The sequence below is a fragment of the Enoplosus armatus genome, chromosome 3 (genome assembly GCF_043641665.1).
Source record: "Enoplosus armatus isolate fEnoArm2 chromosome 3, fEnoArm2.hap1, whole genome shotgun sequence".
Taxonomy (NCBI): Eukaryota; Metazoa; Chordata; class Actinopteri; order Centrarchiformes; family Enoplosidae; genus Enoplosus; species Enoplosus armatus.
This window is the reverse complement of record NC_092182.1, coordinates 6,022,178-6,037,347: the sequence shown is the minus strand read 5'-3', so window position 1 is coordinate 6,037,347 and position 15,170 is coordinate 6,022,178. Positions and strand designations below refer to the sequence as shown.

General features: G+C 45.8%; 2 protein-coding genes across 5 annotated transcripts in view; one reads left to right on the top strand and one right to left on the bottom strand.

Annotated features, from left to right (window-relative positions):
• Positions 1-9,104, top strand: part of LOC139282616 (nuclear receptor coactivator 3-like) — a 28,600-nt gene extending 19,496 nt beyond the window's left edge. For 2 of the 4 annotated variants that reach the window (XM_070902409.1, XM_070902410.1), the window contains 15 exons: positions 99-242; positions 1,200-1,347; positions 1,478-2,064; positions 2,230-3,182; positions 3,279-3,402; positions 3,591-3,830; positions 4,057-4,269; positions 4,471-4,588; positions 4,736-4,907; positions 5,351-5,722; positions 5,890-6,096; positions 6,216-6,447; positions 6,549-6,741; positions 6,911-7,166; positions 7,286-9,104. In XM_070902409.1, the coding sequence (XP_070758510.1) occupies positions 99-242; positions 1,200-1,347; positions 1,478-2,064; positions 2,230-3,182; positions 3,279-3,402; positions 3,591-3,830; positions 4,057-4,269; positions 4,471-4,588; positions 4,736-4,907; positions 5,351-5,722; positions 5,890-6,096; positions 6,216-6,447; positions 6,549-6,741; positions 6,911-7,166; positions 7,286-7,297 (3,971 nt within the window). In that variant the 3' untranslated portion in view covers positions 7,298-9,104. The remainder of the gene's footprint in view (positions 1-98; positions 243-1,199; positions 1,348-1,477; positions 2,065-2,229; positions 3,183-3,278; positions 3,403-3,590; positions 3,831-4,056; positions 4,270-4,470; positions 4,589-4,735; positions 4,908-5,350; positions 5,723-5,889; positions 6,097-6,215; positions 6,448-6,548; positions 6,742-6,910; positions 7,167-7,285) is intronic. The other 2 variants (XM_070902412.1, XM_070902411.1) reach the window with 2 other exon arrangements.
• Positions 9,105-11,882: 2,778 nt separating this feature from the next.
• On the bottom strand, positions 11,883-13,149 carry id1 (inhibitor of DNA binding 1, HLH protein). Its single transcript, XM_070902265.1, has 2 exons — positions 12,682-13,149; positions 11,883-12,456 (listed from the first exon to the last, which is right to left on the bottom strand). Exons 1-2 carry the CDS (start codon positions 13,042-13,044, stop codon positions 12,421-12,423), a joined length of 399 nt encoding a protein of 132 aa, XP_070758366.1. The 5' UTR covers positions 13,045-13,149; the 3' UTR covers positions 11,883-12,420.
• Positions 13,150-15,170: the final 2,021 nt, after the last annotated feature.

The window sequence follows — 15,170 nt, the reverse complement described above, 5'->3', positions numbered from 1 at the left end:
TAGGAGTATATACTTCATCTATAGTTATTGCTTTTTTCCCTTTACCACCACTACCCATTATCCTTTGTGTGATCCCTTTGGTGCATCTTCTATTGCAGGTAAACTGATTGAAATTGAACAGCAGAGCTCTCTTAACACCACGATGCGTCCAGGCTGGGAGGACCTGGTGAGGCGCTGCATGCAGATGTTCCTCAATCGCAGTGAGGGACAACCGTGGTCCTACAAACGCCACTATCAAGATGGTATATACTTCTGCGCCTCCCTACCATCTAACCTCCCATGTCACCATCACTCACTCACTACTAAAAACAAGTTGAATGACAGTAACATTACAAACTACATTAGCAGGTCTACGCAATAGCAAAATGTCCACACTTGGTTTGCATGGGAATAGATTACCTGCAATTAGAGCATGGACAGACGCAATGGCATGATCAATTATTATGGGTGTCAGGAGTACAGGTTTGAGCATTGTTAAGAAAGTATTCAAGGAATGTACCAGAACACAAGTCACTGCATTAAAATGTTTGGTATGTGGGACACGGCCCTTGCTAGATGAATAAGAGGCTCAAACCATTAATGAGTAATCTCTAGTACAACGGGAGACATGACTGATTTGAAAGACACAATGAATAACTCTCTTGACTTTATGGGATGTAACAGAAGACGATCACGCAGGGTACCTGTGTTGACCTATATTTTTGATGGTCCTGCTTGGGAGCAAACCAAAGCAGTTTGTGCCCTAAATTAAGCTGTGTCGTTGCACAGTTACGTGGCATTTTTTTTGCTACCAGTGTTAGCAACTGACGGTGAACTCTTCATTGTGCGGATTTTTAATCCACACATTTATGTCAGTGGATCAGTTTTCAAAAAGGGGGAATTATAAAAGAAAAAATTGAAACCAGTAGACAAGAGGTGCCTGTGACACGTTTGTTGCAGTTATAACTTTTAACATGTCATCAAGTTGAGCAACACCTCTAACCTTGTGTTGTGTTGTGTTGAAAAAAACATCTGTATTGTGACCACTTCATAGGCTCTGCGTTCTGACCATTCACAGTACAACATGGCATTCATGTATCAATATGGAAATAAATTCAGCATTATTAGAGTTTTCTTTCTATGTTGTTGGTATGTGCATGTTTTCTCCTGTTGTCAGACATTTTTGGGAGGGGGTTTAATGCCCAATTTTTCTGCTCCAGCTTTCCATAATGGCCATGCGGAGACCCCACTCTACCGCTTCTCGCTCTCTGATGGCACCCCAGTCACGGCCCAGACCAGGAGTGAACTCTGCAGGAATCCCAACACCAATGAACCGCACTCTTTCCTCTCCACACACTTGCTACAAAGGTGCAAATGCTCTAACAATTACAACTAGCAAGAATTAAATCTACTTAACTGGATGATTGTCTTACTGTGCTGTATGTGCGAAAACTTTGTTCAGTTTTAAATGTTTGTTACTTACTGTGTTCCCCTGTAGGGAGCAGAATGGTTATCGTGGAAACCAGGGTGGAGGCATGAGGCCTCAAAACATGGGTGTTAACAATCCCAACCAACAGATGAGCATGGGCCCTGGAGGGGCCATGGGCATGAACAGGGGCTACGGCATGGCTGAACAGGGCAACATGTCACAAAGAGGAGTGCCTCCATACACTGGGGGTAACCGCATGAATCAAATGAATCCCATGAACCAGATGAATCAAATGAATCCCATGAATCAGATGAATCCCATGCATCAGATGAATCAAATGAATTCCATGCATCAGATGAACAACATGGGTCAAATGAATTCCATGCATCCAATGAACTCTCCCATGAACGCGATGAACCAAATGGGGCCCATGAATCAAATGGGCCACCATGGCATGCATCAGCAGCAGCACCAACATCAGCAGATGGGTCAGTTCCATGGAGGTGGAGGTGGACCTGGAGGTGGAGGTTACGGGATGGGAATGACCAGTCCCCCCCAGGCCAGTCCGGGGATTAACGGACCCCCACACAACGTCATGGGTTCACCCAGGGTCCGAGGAAGTCCCAAGATGGGTGCCAGCCCCTTCTCTCCCGGAGGTATGAACCAAAATTTTCTCTCAACTCTCAAGAACTATCAGCAACTTGATACATTAATTAACTAGAGGTAGAAAATTACAACTTCTTAAATCACACATTTTCTGACGTGTGTTATTAACCTCATGGATTGATGACCTTTGTGTCACCTGGTTGTGTCATTTGTAGGTATGAACTCTCCCATGAGCTCCAGTCACCCTGGAGGTGGAGGAGGCACCACCTTCTCCAGCAGCTCCTTGAATGCCCTCCAAGCCATTAGCGAGGGAGTGGGCAATCCGATGCCCTCCCCCCTCTCCTCTCCTCCCCCTCATAAGCCTGACAGCTCCCTGAGCATCAACTCCACCAACCAGGCAGCAGGAGGACCCTGTAAACCAGGACTTCCAGCCTACTCCGACTCCAAGAGCCCAGGCAGCTCACTCGGGGCTGGAGGAGAACAGCAGTCTCAGCAGCACCCACACACCCCCACCAGCGAGGGCCCTCCTGACAAGCCAGACAGCCAGGCCGGGGGGGAATCCAACCGACGGGTCCCTGACAACAAGTGCCACAAGAAGCTTCTGCAGCTCCTCACCTCCCCTACAGATGAGCTGGTGCCACCTAATCACACGCCAAGCTCCGGACCCAGCTCCACGCCTGAGGCTAAAGACGGAACAGCCGGCGTCACCAGCCCCTCGTCCTCAACAGGAGTGTCCTCTTCTACGGGTGGGAATCACGGCGCTGTGTCCTCCTCTGGCGCCACGGGACATTTAACAAGTCAGTCACTGCAGGAGAAGCACAAGATCCTCCACAAGCTCCTGCAGAATGGGAACACTCCCGACGAGGTGGCCCGCATCACAGCCGAGGCTACTGGGAAGAGCAGTCTGGATTCAGGGGCACCAGAGCCTGGGACTGCAGCCACTGGTGGGGTTAGGGGATCAGAATCAAAGCAGGAGCAGCACAGCCCTAAGAAGGAGAAGCCCCATGCCCTCCTTCACTACCTCCTCAATAAGGATGACTCCAAAGAAGGTGGCGATATCAAGCCAAAGCTGGAGGAGTTGGAGGGAAGAGGAGCTCAGGGTGCAGGGGTCACCAGCTCTGACCCCCAATGCATGGATGGGAAGGTCAAATTGGAGCCATCTGATGAGGTAAGACTTTTTCCCAAAATAACAATTTGTTAGATGTAGTTTTAAATACCCAGTAGAACATTGTTTTGTAATCATTCTTGTCTCTCAATGGTTCAGGCGGAGACCCTGGAGACCATTCTTGGTGTCCCAAGGAACAACTCTGGCTTCTACCCTGAACCAGACTCTAGAGCAGGGAAGGAAGTGGGAAACAAACAGGGAAATATGCCTGACAGTTTACATGGTAAGTCAGTCTACTTGGCAAGTTTCAAGTGATCAAATCTAACACTGGACAGCAAAAAGGTTCTTACTTAATGTGGAAAAACACAGTAGAGTATGCATGACCAAGATACTGGCATACCTTGGCATATGGCATGTCAGGCCACATGTGTGAAGGCATATAATCTAACTTTGGTGTTGTGTGTGTTTCAGATGCAGAGAGAGGTCCCATGCCTCCAGCTCAGCGTGGTGCCTATCAAAGAGCCTTGTCCATGGACGCCAAGCACATGGGTGGAGAGGGAGCTGTAGGAGGTGGGCTGACTGGGAGAAGGAATGTCCCCTGTCCCACGTTGGTCAAACAGGAGAACATAGATGCTCCGATCCGACCCGGGGGCGTTCCCAATGGCTTTCCAGGAGGCATGGGTGTGTGTCCACCACGGGGCAATCCAACAAGTAACTTAAACATTTCTTGGCATACCCATGACAGCTTGGCTTCTTATGAGGACCTGGGTCTTACAGAGTAGATAGCATGGGGATATCTTTTCTCAATACTCCTTTCTTTTAATTGTCTAGTTAAACCCACTATCTTTGAAAGTATATAAGCTCAGGGTCCAGTATTCACTGTGATACTAAGCGTATTGATGAAACACTCAATGTTTATGGTCTTTGTGTTGTTCAGGAGGTATGGGCAGAGGAATGGGAATGCCCCAGCGCCCTCCCATTTCAGGGCCAGGGGACTGGGGGATGCCAAGGTCCAGTGGCAGCCCTGTGGCTGGACCAGGACACCCTGGCATGGCTCGCTCTGGTCCAATGGGAGGACCCATGATCAACCGCTCCAACAGTGTACCTGGACACACCAGGTCTATGCTGCAGCAGCAACTCATGGATATGGGTATGTCACACGTCTCTGTTGTAGTGTGTGAATCTGTAACCAGTGAATGTTTGGTTCTAGCACTTAATTGGTGGGTAATATGATAAAGTAAAGCAAATATCTGAATTAGAATCGATTTCCGCGAATTGACTGGTGGGTCATTTGACTAATTGTTTCCGCTACTCTATAGTGATCATACACTATCCATTATCACCTCTGCAGGTACCAATGAAGCCAATATGGGTATGAGCCGGTTTAGTGGACATGGGCCCCCACCTCAGTCCCCCTCCTGGACAGACTCTGCCATGGGAATGGACAGACCACAGAGTAACACAAAGAGGTAAACCTTGTGCACTGGTCCCAGCCCTATCCCTCTGACTTTAGTAGACCTCAAGCTGAATTTAGAAGCCGACATTAATGGTATCTGTGATTGCAGTCTCCTTTTCTTGAAATTACTTAACATCTCCTGTGTCATTTGTTGTGTTAGGGACCAGTTTGGGCACCCCCTGGATGAGCTGCTGGGGCCCCTGGCCAACAGCGAGGGCCCAAGTGATGAACGGGCACTTCTTGACCAGCTGGACTCCTTGCTCAATACGACTGATGTCATTGCTCTGCAGGAGATAGACCGAGCCCTAGGAATCCCTGAAATTGTAGGCCAGGTACAGTACACATGTACTGCATACACACATTGCCAGTTACCATAAAGTGAACAGCATGTTCCTCCCTCGAATTTAAGTGAATATTGAGTCCAAGAGCTTTAGGAAAGGCAAAACATGTTCAGAGGCTCACAGAGTGGTCCAAAAGCACTGTATGCTGTGCTAGTCTAAGTAGACAATTGCATTTGATGTGATTTCAATGTGTGTTCTCAATCCTCAACTTGAATGTTAGTCTGCAGTAAATGTTATTAAGGTCCAAATGTTTTGTAGCTTCTTGTTATGCGGGCGATCTGTAGGCCTGATGTGATACTTCTCATGCAGTTTTTTTATGTGTTTTTTGTCTGTGCTCTGGCAGTAGTTTAATTACGTAAAAAGCTTTGAGTTGATATTGTAGTAATGTTTACTTTGTCCAAACTAGTATGACATGCAACTTCTCTTCATCCCAGACCAAGGGACCTGAAGGCCACCCTCGGGGCCAGGATCAAGGCCAGGGTCAGCGCCCGCCATCAGAGCCTTTCTCAGCTCCAGACTCCATAGACCAAAAACCCATGTATAACCAAGGCTACCCTGGCCCCCCTGGGCCCCCTGGGCCCCCTGGGCCCCCCTCCATGGGCATGCAGCCCGGTTATGGTGGCAACACAATACAAGGCCAGTCTCCTGGAGGCTTCAACCCCGTGATGAATCAAATGGGCCAGACAGGAGGCTTCCCTGGCATGGCAGGCATGGGCAACCCCCGAGCAAACATGATGCGACCTCGCATGATGACTGCTACCAAGCCTCTCCGACTGCAGCTGCAGCAGAGACTGCAAGGACAGCAGGTGATCACATAGACACACACACATAACATTCAACCTAAAGGTGACCGTTCATATTGTTGTATTAACAATATAGCAGATCAACTTGTGCCTTAGGAGATGTTGGTGGCTTCTTGGATAGTGAACAAAACTGACATATTGAACTGTCTTAATCTTGTCTCATCTGGCAGTTTATGAACCAGACCCGGCAAGGCATGAAGATGGAACATGCCCCCGGAGGAAACCCTGCCATGCATCCAGGCATGCAGCCTGGCATGCAGCCTGGCATGCAGCCTGGCATGCAGCCTGGCATGCAGCCTGGCATGCAACCTGGCATGCAACCTGGCATGCAGCCTGGCATGCAGCCTGGTATGCAGCCTGCAGGCATGGCTGGTCAGGTATGTAGTCGGCATTTCCTCACACCAAATGTAGTGTGCATTCACAAGCCACTTTTTAATAACGTCAGTCAAGTCACCATTTGTAGAATTAAGACCAAAGTATTGATGTTTGTCTGCAGCCTGGTTTCCTGAACGCCCAGATGATGGCTCAGCGCAGCAGGGAGATGATGACCATGCAAATGAGGAGGCAGCGGATGATGATGCTGATGCAACAGCAGCAGGGGCAGGGGGCAGCGAGAGGCTTCAGCCCTCCTCCAAATGTTACCGCACCAGGAGGCATGGACAGCCCCATGGGAGCCCCCCCCATGAACCAGCCTGGACAGCAGGGCTTCAACTATGGAGGTAACTATGGTGAGTGGAATGAGACAGAGCTCTGTATCATCCTCCTGATTCTCCTGGATTTTCAACTTCATCTTCATCTCATGATTGTTCACTTGTTGTTGTACTTGCAGGGATGAACCAACAGGGGGACTCATCATTCATTCCTCCAGGTAGCAGCCCACCAGGAAACATGATGCAGGGACGCATGGGAGGTCCTCCTCAGAGCACCATGATGCCAGGGCTGCAGGGCAATCCGCAGGGAGGGCCCATGTACTCGTCTGGAGACATGAAAGGCTGGCCACAGGGCGGCATGCCACGCAACAAGTATGTAGCGTCAGGCTTCCTTGAGAAACTTATTTAGAATCATCAATTATTCAAGTGTAGGTTTGTAGTTTATCACCATTTTAGCACCACACTCAAAGAGGGTTATACTTGTGTGATTTTTCTAAAAGTTACAGGGGTAAATAACTATTTCATTTTTCCGGTTTTCCAGCTCATACCCCCAGCAACCGTTCCCCCAGCAGGGCAACCAGGGCCAGTTTGGACCCATGATGATGAACTCCTTGGGTGGACCCGGGCCAGTCAGCGGGGCTGGTGCGGGACAGATGGGCCAAATGCCGGGACAGAGGCAGGGCCAGATGCAGGGCCAGATGCAGGGCCAGATGCAGGGCCAGATGCAGGGCCAGATGCAGGGCCAGATGGGCATGAAACCCATGGGAATGGGCAGAATGCCAATGGGGCCTGATCAGGTAGGTAACACTTTGACACACAGGAGTTAAGTGGCCTTACATGAGGCTCAGCTGAGATTTGAAAACACAGTTGAAAGAGATCATAGACATGTAAAGACACAGTTTTTCTGTCTCTGCAGAAGTATTGCTGAACACCTGTGACTGATAGCAGAATCTGGAGCCTTTCAGCTGTGGCAGAGTGCTCTGAGCCCCGAAAAGAGCTGGACCAGCACACACACACACACACACATACAGACAAACAAACACACACATAGTAGGAGTTCTCCAGCTTAAAACGTGACGCAGGAGACTCAGCACAACACACTGCTCATCCTGGAGGAAGTGGGCTACAAGGACAAATTTGTGCCGGGCTTCATCCCCAACTGAAGCCTCACATACTGTAACCCTGTTAAGGTGATGCACAAACACACATTGTCAGCGTGTTTGTGTGTGCGCATGTGTTGTGTGTGTGTTCATGTGAATGACCTGGAGCTGTCGGACAGTATTCAGTGTCACGGCCAGGCTGCAGAACGGGACTACGGTACAACTGGCTGTGGCTGCACTTTACCTGGAGGCTTCTGTGTGGAATAAAGATTGATGCAATATTTCCTCATCATTACAGCCTTACTAGAGATTCAATGCCTTCACAACAATGGGTTTCTTTTTTTCTTTCTTATCCTTTGGATGCGCCTCATTCTTGAAGTCATTGAAAGCTATAAGCACACAGTTTACTATGTTATGCAGATTGGAGCAATAACTCTTGCCTCTATGCTTTAGACTGTAACTGAGCATCATAACCCCTGTTATAAGCAAACAAATGGTACTGCAGTATTAGATGTCTCAAATGTCCTCTGTGAATATGAATTGTAAATATTCTACAAAATATATCAAACATGCTTTTTAAAGGCCCATTATTGCACAATGTATGAGACCTGGTTGTATTTTGTGTTCCATAGGTCAATGCTGATTTGGTTGATTTGCTTTTTTTTTTCACGTATTTGCAAATATTGCAGGCGTGTTTGGGTTTTCCTTCCCATCTTGTTTGTCATTTTCTGAATGCTGTATTTTTTTTGTTTCTCCCCCAAAAAGTCATGTATTTCATGTTTTAGCAAGGCACTTTTAGTATCTGATAAGTTGAAGGTGCAAGCTTTCACACTGTCAGAAGGTTTTATTGGAAAGTGGGATTCTGTCAGGACAGTTGATTACATAAAATAATTTTGTTGGACTCTGTGTGAGGTGATCTGTATTGTTTTGTCTGCAATACAGTGAAGACGAGAACACACGCTCCTCAGTTTACCAACAAGCCCGCTCCCTGCAGTGTTCTTCCCCTCCCACCAGCTGTCTGTCGAGTGTATTTTTCTTCACACTGTCTTCTTTTGACTGTTATTCTCAACTTGCTGAATCTACCTTTTCAACATGCGCAATCCAAAGATATTTTTCCACATCTCTGTATAGTTTCTGAGGTTTCTGGTGTACATTTTTTTAATGGTATGTGTTATATTAGTCTGATGGTAAATGGGTACATATCATGGATCTGTAAAAGCATATGATGGTTATGTACTGTAAGCATAAAGGGCATGGGGCTAAGTTCTACGGTGGGAAGCTATCGGTGCAGCGTGAAGAGGACTGGAAACTCTCAACCCCCCCCCACAGCAGAAAGTTTTCACATTCAGAAAAAAAAAACATGTTGCTCTGAAGCATGTTTTGCTGTGAAAGAGAAATACCAATGGAATGAAATCCACTCTAAGACATATCAATATCTCTTCTATTTTTCAGGAAACAGCTTCATTTTATGAGAGTAGAGTTTGAATGAAGTGCAAAAAGAGGCAGGAGCTCATTGGGTTTGTTTTTGGTTTCTTTGTTTGGAGGTAAGATAAGCTGTCATTTTACAGGATGTATATTACAGATTTTTTCTGTTGATGTTGATATTGATGTAAATACAAATTTCTATTTAAACACTCTTGACTCTGGTTCTCTGACTTATCTTCTGACTGATTATAAACAGTGACACCGTTCTGCCTCTCACTTCCCGCCTCATTCTGAATTTCGAGCCTCATCTAAATCACATGATTACAAACAACATATTGGAGCGCGGCGAGCTAATGGTGATCCTGTGAGTGACTTTCACCTACAGCTCATAGAGAGGCTTCACATCTAAAAATGCCAGCAGAAAACAAAAGCACCACATTTTGTGTCGCTGTACTGACTGTGTGTAACTCCATGTGTAACTGTTTAGCCAATACATCTATAACAATCCTACATTAATCAGTTCAACAATGTATATTCACTGGAATCATACATATCTATCATCAATATGGTGATAAAGAAATGCACTTTATGCCTTTTGTTCAATTCCTTCCAAGTATTCACTACTTATATTATAAGAGTCTGGACAGACATGGATGTAGACTGCAACTTGGCTGGTTGGCGGAGGCACACAACCACAGGGCGTTAATTCTACTTAGATCTAATATCCTGCTGTTGTAATGTAGAAAACATAACTCATAACATACACAACAGAAGCATTTAGATCATTTACTTAAGGAAAATAAAGTAAAAGTAGTTATATAACAGTATATAAATACACAGTGGTGTATTGGGATCTTTTACTTAAGTAAAAATAGCAATACCACATTGTAAACATTCTCCATTGCAAGTAAAAATCCTGTATTCAAAATTCTATGTAAGTAAAAGTACGAAAGTATTATTAGCAAATATACTAAAAAAAAAACTTATGATGATGATTAGTAGTAACAATCTAAGTATTTTACTGTTGTTGCTGGTTGAGGAGGAGCCAGTTTGAACTACAGGTTTAATCTTAAATTCATTGTATGTTAAAAGCTTAACATACAGTATGTTTTTATGTAAAACCCGAATCTGAAAAGTAACAATTGTGATTGTGGCTGTCGGATAAATGTAGTGGAGTAAAAAGTACAATATCTCTATCTGAAATGTATAAATATCGTGCAGTAGAAAGTAGCATAACAGAAATACTAAAGTAAAGTACAAGTACCTCAAAATTGTAGGCAGCAGGCCTCACACCACATTAACAGACTTTTCTCATGTCGCTGTGTCCCGAAGGGGGCGCTGTTGTCTACTAATGTCTTCTGCAGCGTATCAAGTCCCTCACACAGCTGCTCGGATACAGGCTTCACACCCTGCAAAAGACTGCGATTCAGCTCATGCTCGCCAGAGGGCGCTAACTACCATAGAGCTGAGGGACGGGACATGAGTTGTGATTCACGTTTATGGACTGAGGGATTCAAATAACAATAATAATCAAGAATGAAGTAAATACAAAGAAATCTCAAGACACAGGCCTAATTGGATTTAATTGTGATAAAACATCGGGAACAGACTTATTATGGAGACCACAACAGCCCGGTCTTCATCTTCTCCACAGCTCAACCAGATTACATAAGAGGGATTTGGATCTGCCATATAGATAATTATAAATGATTAGAAACTCACATGATTTCTCAGTATAAAGGAAAACATTAAAGAGTTGTAGATGTTAAACATTTCTGCTCTGCTTCTTATGGACACTTCTCTAACGGCTCAGGCAGTGTAGGTTTCTGGAAGAAAAAAAAGAGAGAGAGAAAGAAAAAAAGAAGTTTATATATTAATAGCAAACTTAAAACATACGTCTGTACTGTGGGAATCTCTACCCGAGAGCAGCTCTCTCTCTCTCTCTCTCTCTCTCTCTCTCTCTCTCTGAGTGTTGGCGTGGTTCCCGGCCCATCTGCGGCCTGGCCCGCGGATTACTGTTTGTTAATGTTTCAATCAGCTGTGTGTTGAGGAATGTGGAGCTATTTAACCTGAACTTCCCCAGGTGTGCCGAGGCGCCGCTCAGTCTGGGCCCCGCCGCCCTCCCCTGCCCTTGGCACAAAGCTATCACACAAACACAATCACACACTGGCCACGCCGGGGCTGCAGCTGTGCGCATCGCACCGCAGGGAAATGGGAAAAACATTGCACCAGGGAGACAGAATAAATCTTATAACGAATCGCCTCGCCAAAGCCAGTTTAACCCCTGCGGCGCCGCGAGAGACGCAGAACTGCTGATTTACACGATAACATATTGGAACCTCACATTTAAATGGGTGTTTTATGGAGTGAAACAAACTTTTTTTTATTTATTTATTTCATTTTAATCTCCTAATAACCCATCTCACATCACTTTATACGTGTCAGTCATTTGTTAGATAGGCGTAGAATCTTTAATCCTCTTTAAAATAGGATTCGTCATGATTGCTGCGATTTTATTTAATTTGAAACTTTATTCATAACTCTGCCTCCGTTTGTCAAGATCTTTAGAACTTGGCGATTTAAAGCGAGGCTTCCTCTTGTAATGTGATACGGTAATGACCCATAGAGAGGCAAATTACCAATTTAACTGGCTACGAGCCATTATGTTGACCACCAGCTTTGGTTTTATGTTACCTCAATGACTTAACAGCTTCTTCTAGGTGCAGCACTTTTTTTTTTTTTACACCCCCTCCAGTCTTGAAGTCAGCAACACGATGAGCTACTCAGATGAATCACAAAGATAACAAGGCCATAACAGCCCATAATAACCACCCAGGTGTCACGTTTCACATACATGGTTCTAGTTTTTGTGATGAAATCAACAGTGAAACTCCTCACGTATATGATGTGATTTAGTACCTTATGTTATTCTCTCTCTCTCTCTCACACACACACACACACACACACCACGACACAGAAGAGTTCTTGTTCAAAAATAATTGTCTTGTTTTAATAAAAACACCAATAAGGTACATTGTAAGAAAACAATATCTTCACATAATGTGGCATTGTAATATACAATACAGTTTGTCGCTCAGGAATCTGAGAAATGTAATTTTTTTTCTTTTACAAAATGTTGGGTTCTCTATATGGTTTTACACAAGATACGAAGAGCGTTAACAGAAACATTAGCTTTCTTTAGAAACTCTACAAGCAACCGGCGAGGCCAGTTGCACTGAACTTGTCTTGGTCCCCCGGCTAACCCAGTCTACATCTGGACACCGCCGGCCTTCTTCTTCTCCTCTCGGGGCCCTCTGATGAATCGAGAGCCGAGAGTGACGGAGATCCTCGCCGCCGGAGGATGTCCACACAACGTTTTATTTTTCTAGCATTGGGAGTTTGAAACGTCCCTACACAGTTCAAGGTTTTTTTGTTTATCGATGTGCTCGAGAAGTCACATCAGGTAGCCTTGTTCGTTCTTCGCGGTGCTCGCTGTGGGGTGATGGTGCAGATGCTCCACGAGCTCTTAGCGGCACATAATCCTGTCATCCGAGCATCCATTCTGCGGGGAACGAAAAGAAGAAGGGTGATTAGTACATCTGCGTTACATGCGTGTAAAGCAGCCACAAGCAAACCGCTGCGCAAAAGTTACTTTTACGCGCAGAGTTGGTAACAGTAGGCACAAGTACTGACGGTCAAAAGCGTCTGTCACAGAGTTGCACTCGTCTGTAAAGGACACGGAGCTGTTCTCGGATGTGTTCGGCACTACATGTGAAAAGATATTTACCTCCACTGCGATGCTTGCGAGCTCTGCGTTCAGGGTGGTCAGCGGTGTGCGGGGGACGCTGCCGGCGGAGAGCTGGCGGCTCTTCTCCGGCTCGTCCAGCTCGACCTGTAGGTCCCAGATGTAGTCGATGACGTGCTGCAGGATTTCCACTTTGCTGGCCTTCTTGTTGGTGGGCAGGGTGGGCACGAGCTCCTTCAGCTTGCTGTAGCAGCTGTTCATGTCATGCAGAAAGGCTGTCATCTGCTCGTCCAGCAGCGGGATCTTGCACTTGGAGATAGTCAGGCTCTGGTCGGACAGGCAGCGCACCATGTCCTCGCCGCCGACCTTGCTCTTCAGGGCGCAGGTAGATCCGACAACCTTCATCTTGATTAGTTTAGGAGGTGTAGTGTCCAAAGATGACGAGCGAAAAAAAAAGATTAGTTCGGCAATGAGGCTTCTCCTCCTCTTGGGGATGTCGGCAAGGTAATGTTGACAGTTTGCAACATCCACATGGGCTAACCTCCTCGGCTTTATAGCGGAGCGGGAGCCGGGGGGCGTGACAGAGTGGCCCTGTTTGAAGACAGTAAGCCAATGAGACGGCCACGTTTGTATTGATGGGTCGGTCCACAACAGCGCTCGCAGCCAATGACTGCGCTCGCCTGGTTATCGGGATTTACAATCTGTTTGAGGGATGGCGTTACAAATGGAAACAAATGTGTGTCTTTTATGGGTAATATGTGGGAATCCAGCTGTCCATGGCTTGGGGACTCTGCAGGTGTGGATTGCCTGGGGACAGTCAAGGGGTGGTGAATGCCTGGGTATGTACTGTGAGAATGTGTGTGTGGGATGGGGCAGGATGAATAGGATGAATGGCTAATGATAATTAGGCTACCACCGTGCCCTAGATTGGCCTCTCACTGCAGATGTGGATGACAATAGTACAGTAAAGAAAGACAATTGAGGACACAGAGTGGCCAAACAATCCTGGGAAAAGATTCACTTTTTGTGAACTTTAATTAGTTCAGGATGATGAGGTTTGTTTTTTGTAAACTGTGTGGAATGCAGTCACTAAAGAGATTAGCGGTTTAATCATTAGTTTAATAACATCACCATTTTAGGGCAGATTTGTTCGACTTTTAGAAAATGAGCTGCGCAGTCATTCCCACACCACCTCTCCCCGGACAAACCTCTCTCTCTTTTTAAATCTCAAAGCTTTCTTTATGCTCTCAAACGGCGCTTTCCTCTCCAGCCCCTGCTGCTCTGAGCTGAGCAGCAGCAGCTTCACGGATTCCTTCACATGTTTCTGCAGTGTGTGCTCAGCCTTGTGTGCACACTCAGATCGCATCGCTCTGTTCTGAATCTTCCCCCCAGATTGTCCAAACAAGCCCGAGCAGACTGGCAGGCGCCAGCGCGGTGACGTCACCCATTCATCCGAGCCTTGACGCCTGTCAGCCTGGCGCCGCTCGGGCGGTCTCCATGGAGACGTCAAACAAGAGAGCTCGCACTCGGCACTCCTCCATTCACCTGCGTGGCGCGCGGAACCCTGAGAACAAACCGGCTCCGGAGCTTTGTCGTTCATTTATCACCTTAAAGCAGCGGGGTGAGATTACCGCCCAGCGCACCTGCAGAGCCGCCTCTGTCAGAGGAGGAGGAGGCGGAGGAGGAGGAGGAGGAGGAGGAGGGCTCGGCGTGATGTTGTTACCGCATTTTAACACGAGATAACTGCTGCATTCCTCCACACAGCCCACTTTGACTACCGTGTGTCCCTGTGGTTGTTTTTTATTTTATTTTCAGTTTACCCTCTGGTCAGTGGTGACAGTTTATTATGCCAAACAGTGCAGACTCCAACCTGCATGAGACTAATGTAGGTTATATAAAGATGCATGTTTTTCTTTTTGACTGTCCACTGTTTTATTGCAGCAACTACTATAGTAACACAATACCAATAGTGGAAGAAGTATTTAGATGCCATACCTAAGTAAAAGTAACAACGCTGATTAAAAAAATACTCCATTACAAGTAGCACTCAAGTGTTTACTTAAGTAAAACTACTTAAGTATTTTCAGCAAAGTGTAATTATAATATCAAAAGTTAAAGTACTCATTAAGTAAGATAATGGCCCCTCATGTCATATTTTTGGGTTATCATTACTGGTCTATTAACTTGTACAATGTATTTTAATATTGTAGCTAGTCAATGTGAATCTATTTTTCCTATCTTGTGTACTGATGAGTAGTTAATCTGCAACAATGCATCACATTTTACAAGCAGATCATACATTTTATATGGAAAATCAGAACATGTAAGGTAACTATAGTGGAGTAGAGAAGTAGAAGAATAAAGCAGCATAAAATAATCAAGTAATGTTCAAGTACCTCAAAAGTTTACTTAAGTGCATGACTTGAGTTGTTGTTGCATTCCACCACTGTATAATTCCACATGTCATGTTTATGAATTAAGCTCTTTTATTTGACCTGGTTTTTGCAAATTCAAGATTTGGTAATTGCACA

What these genes read in the sequence shown, in the direction of transcription:
- id1 (XM_070902265.1), bottom strand. Translation starts at nt 13,044, where the DNA reads ATGAAGGTTGTCGGATCTACCTGCGCCCTGAAGAGCAAGGTCGGCGGC. An exon ending in TCGCAAGCATCGCAGTGGAG is followed by an intron (nt 12,457 to 12,681) that starts GTAAATATCTTT and finishes CGTTCCCCGCAG; the next exon opens with AATGGATGCTCGGATGACAG.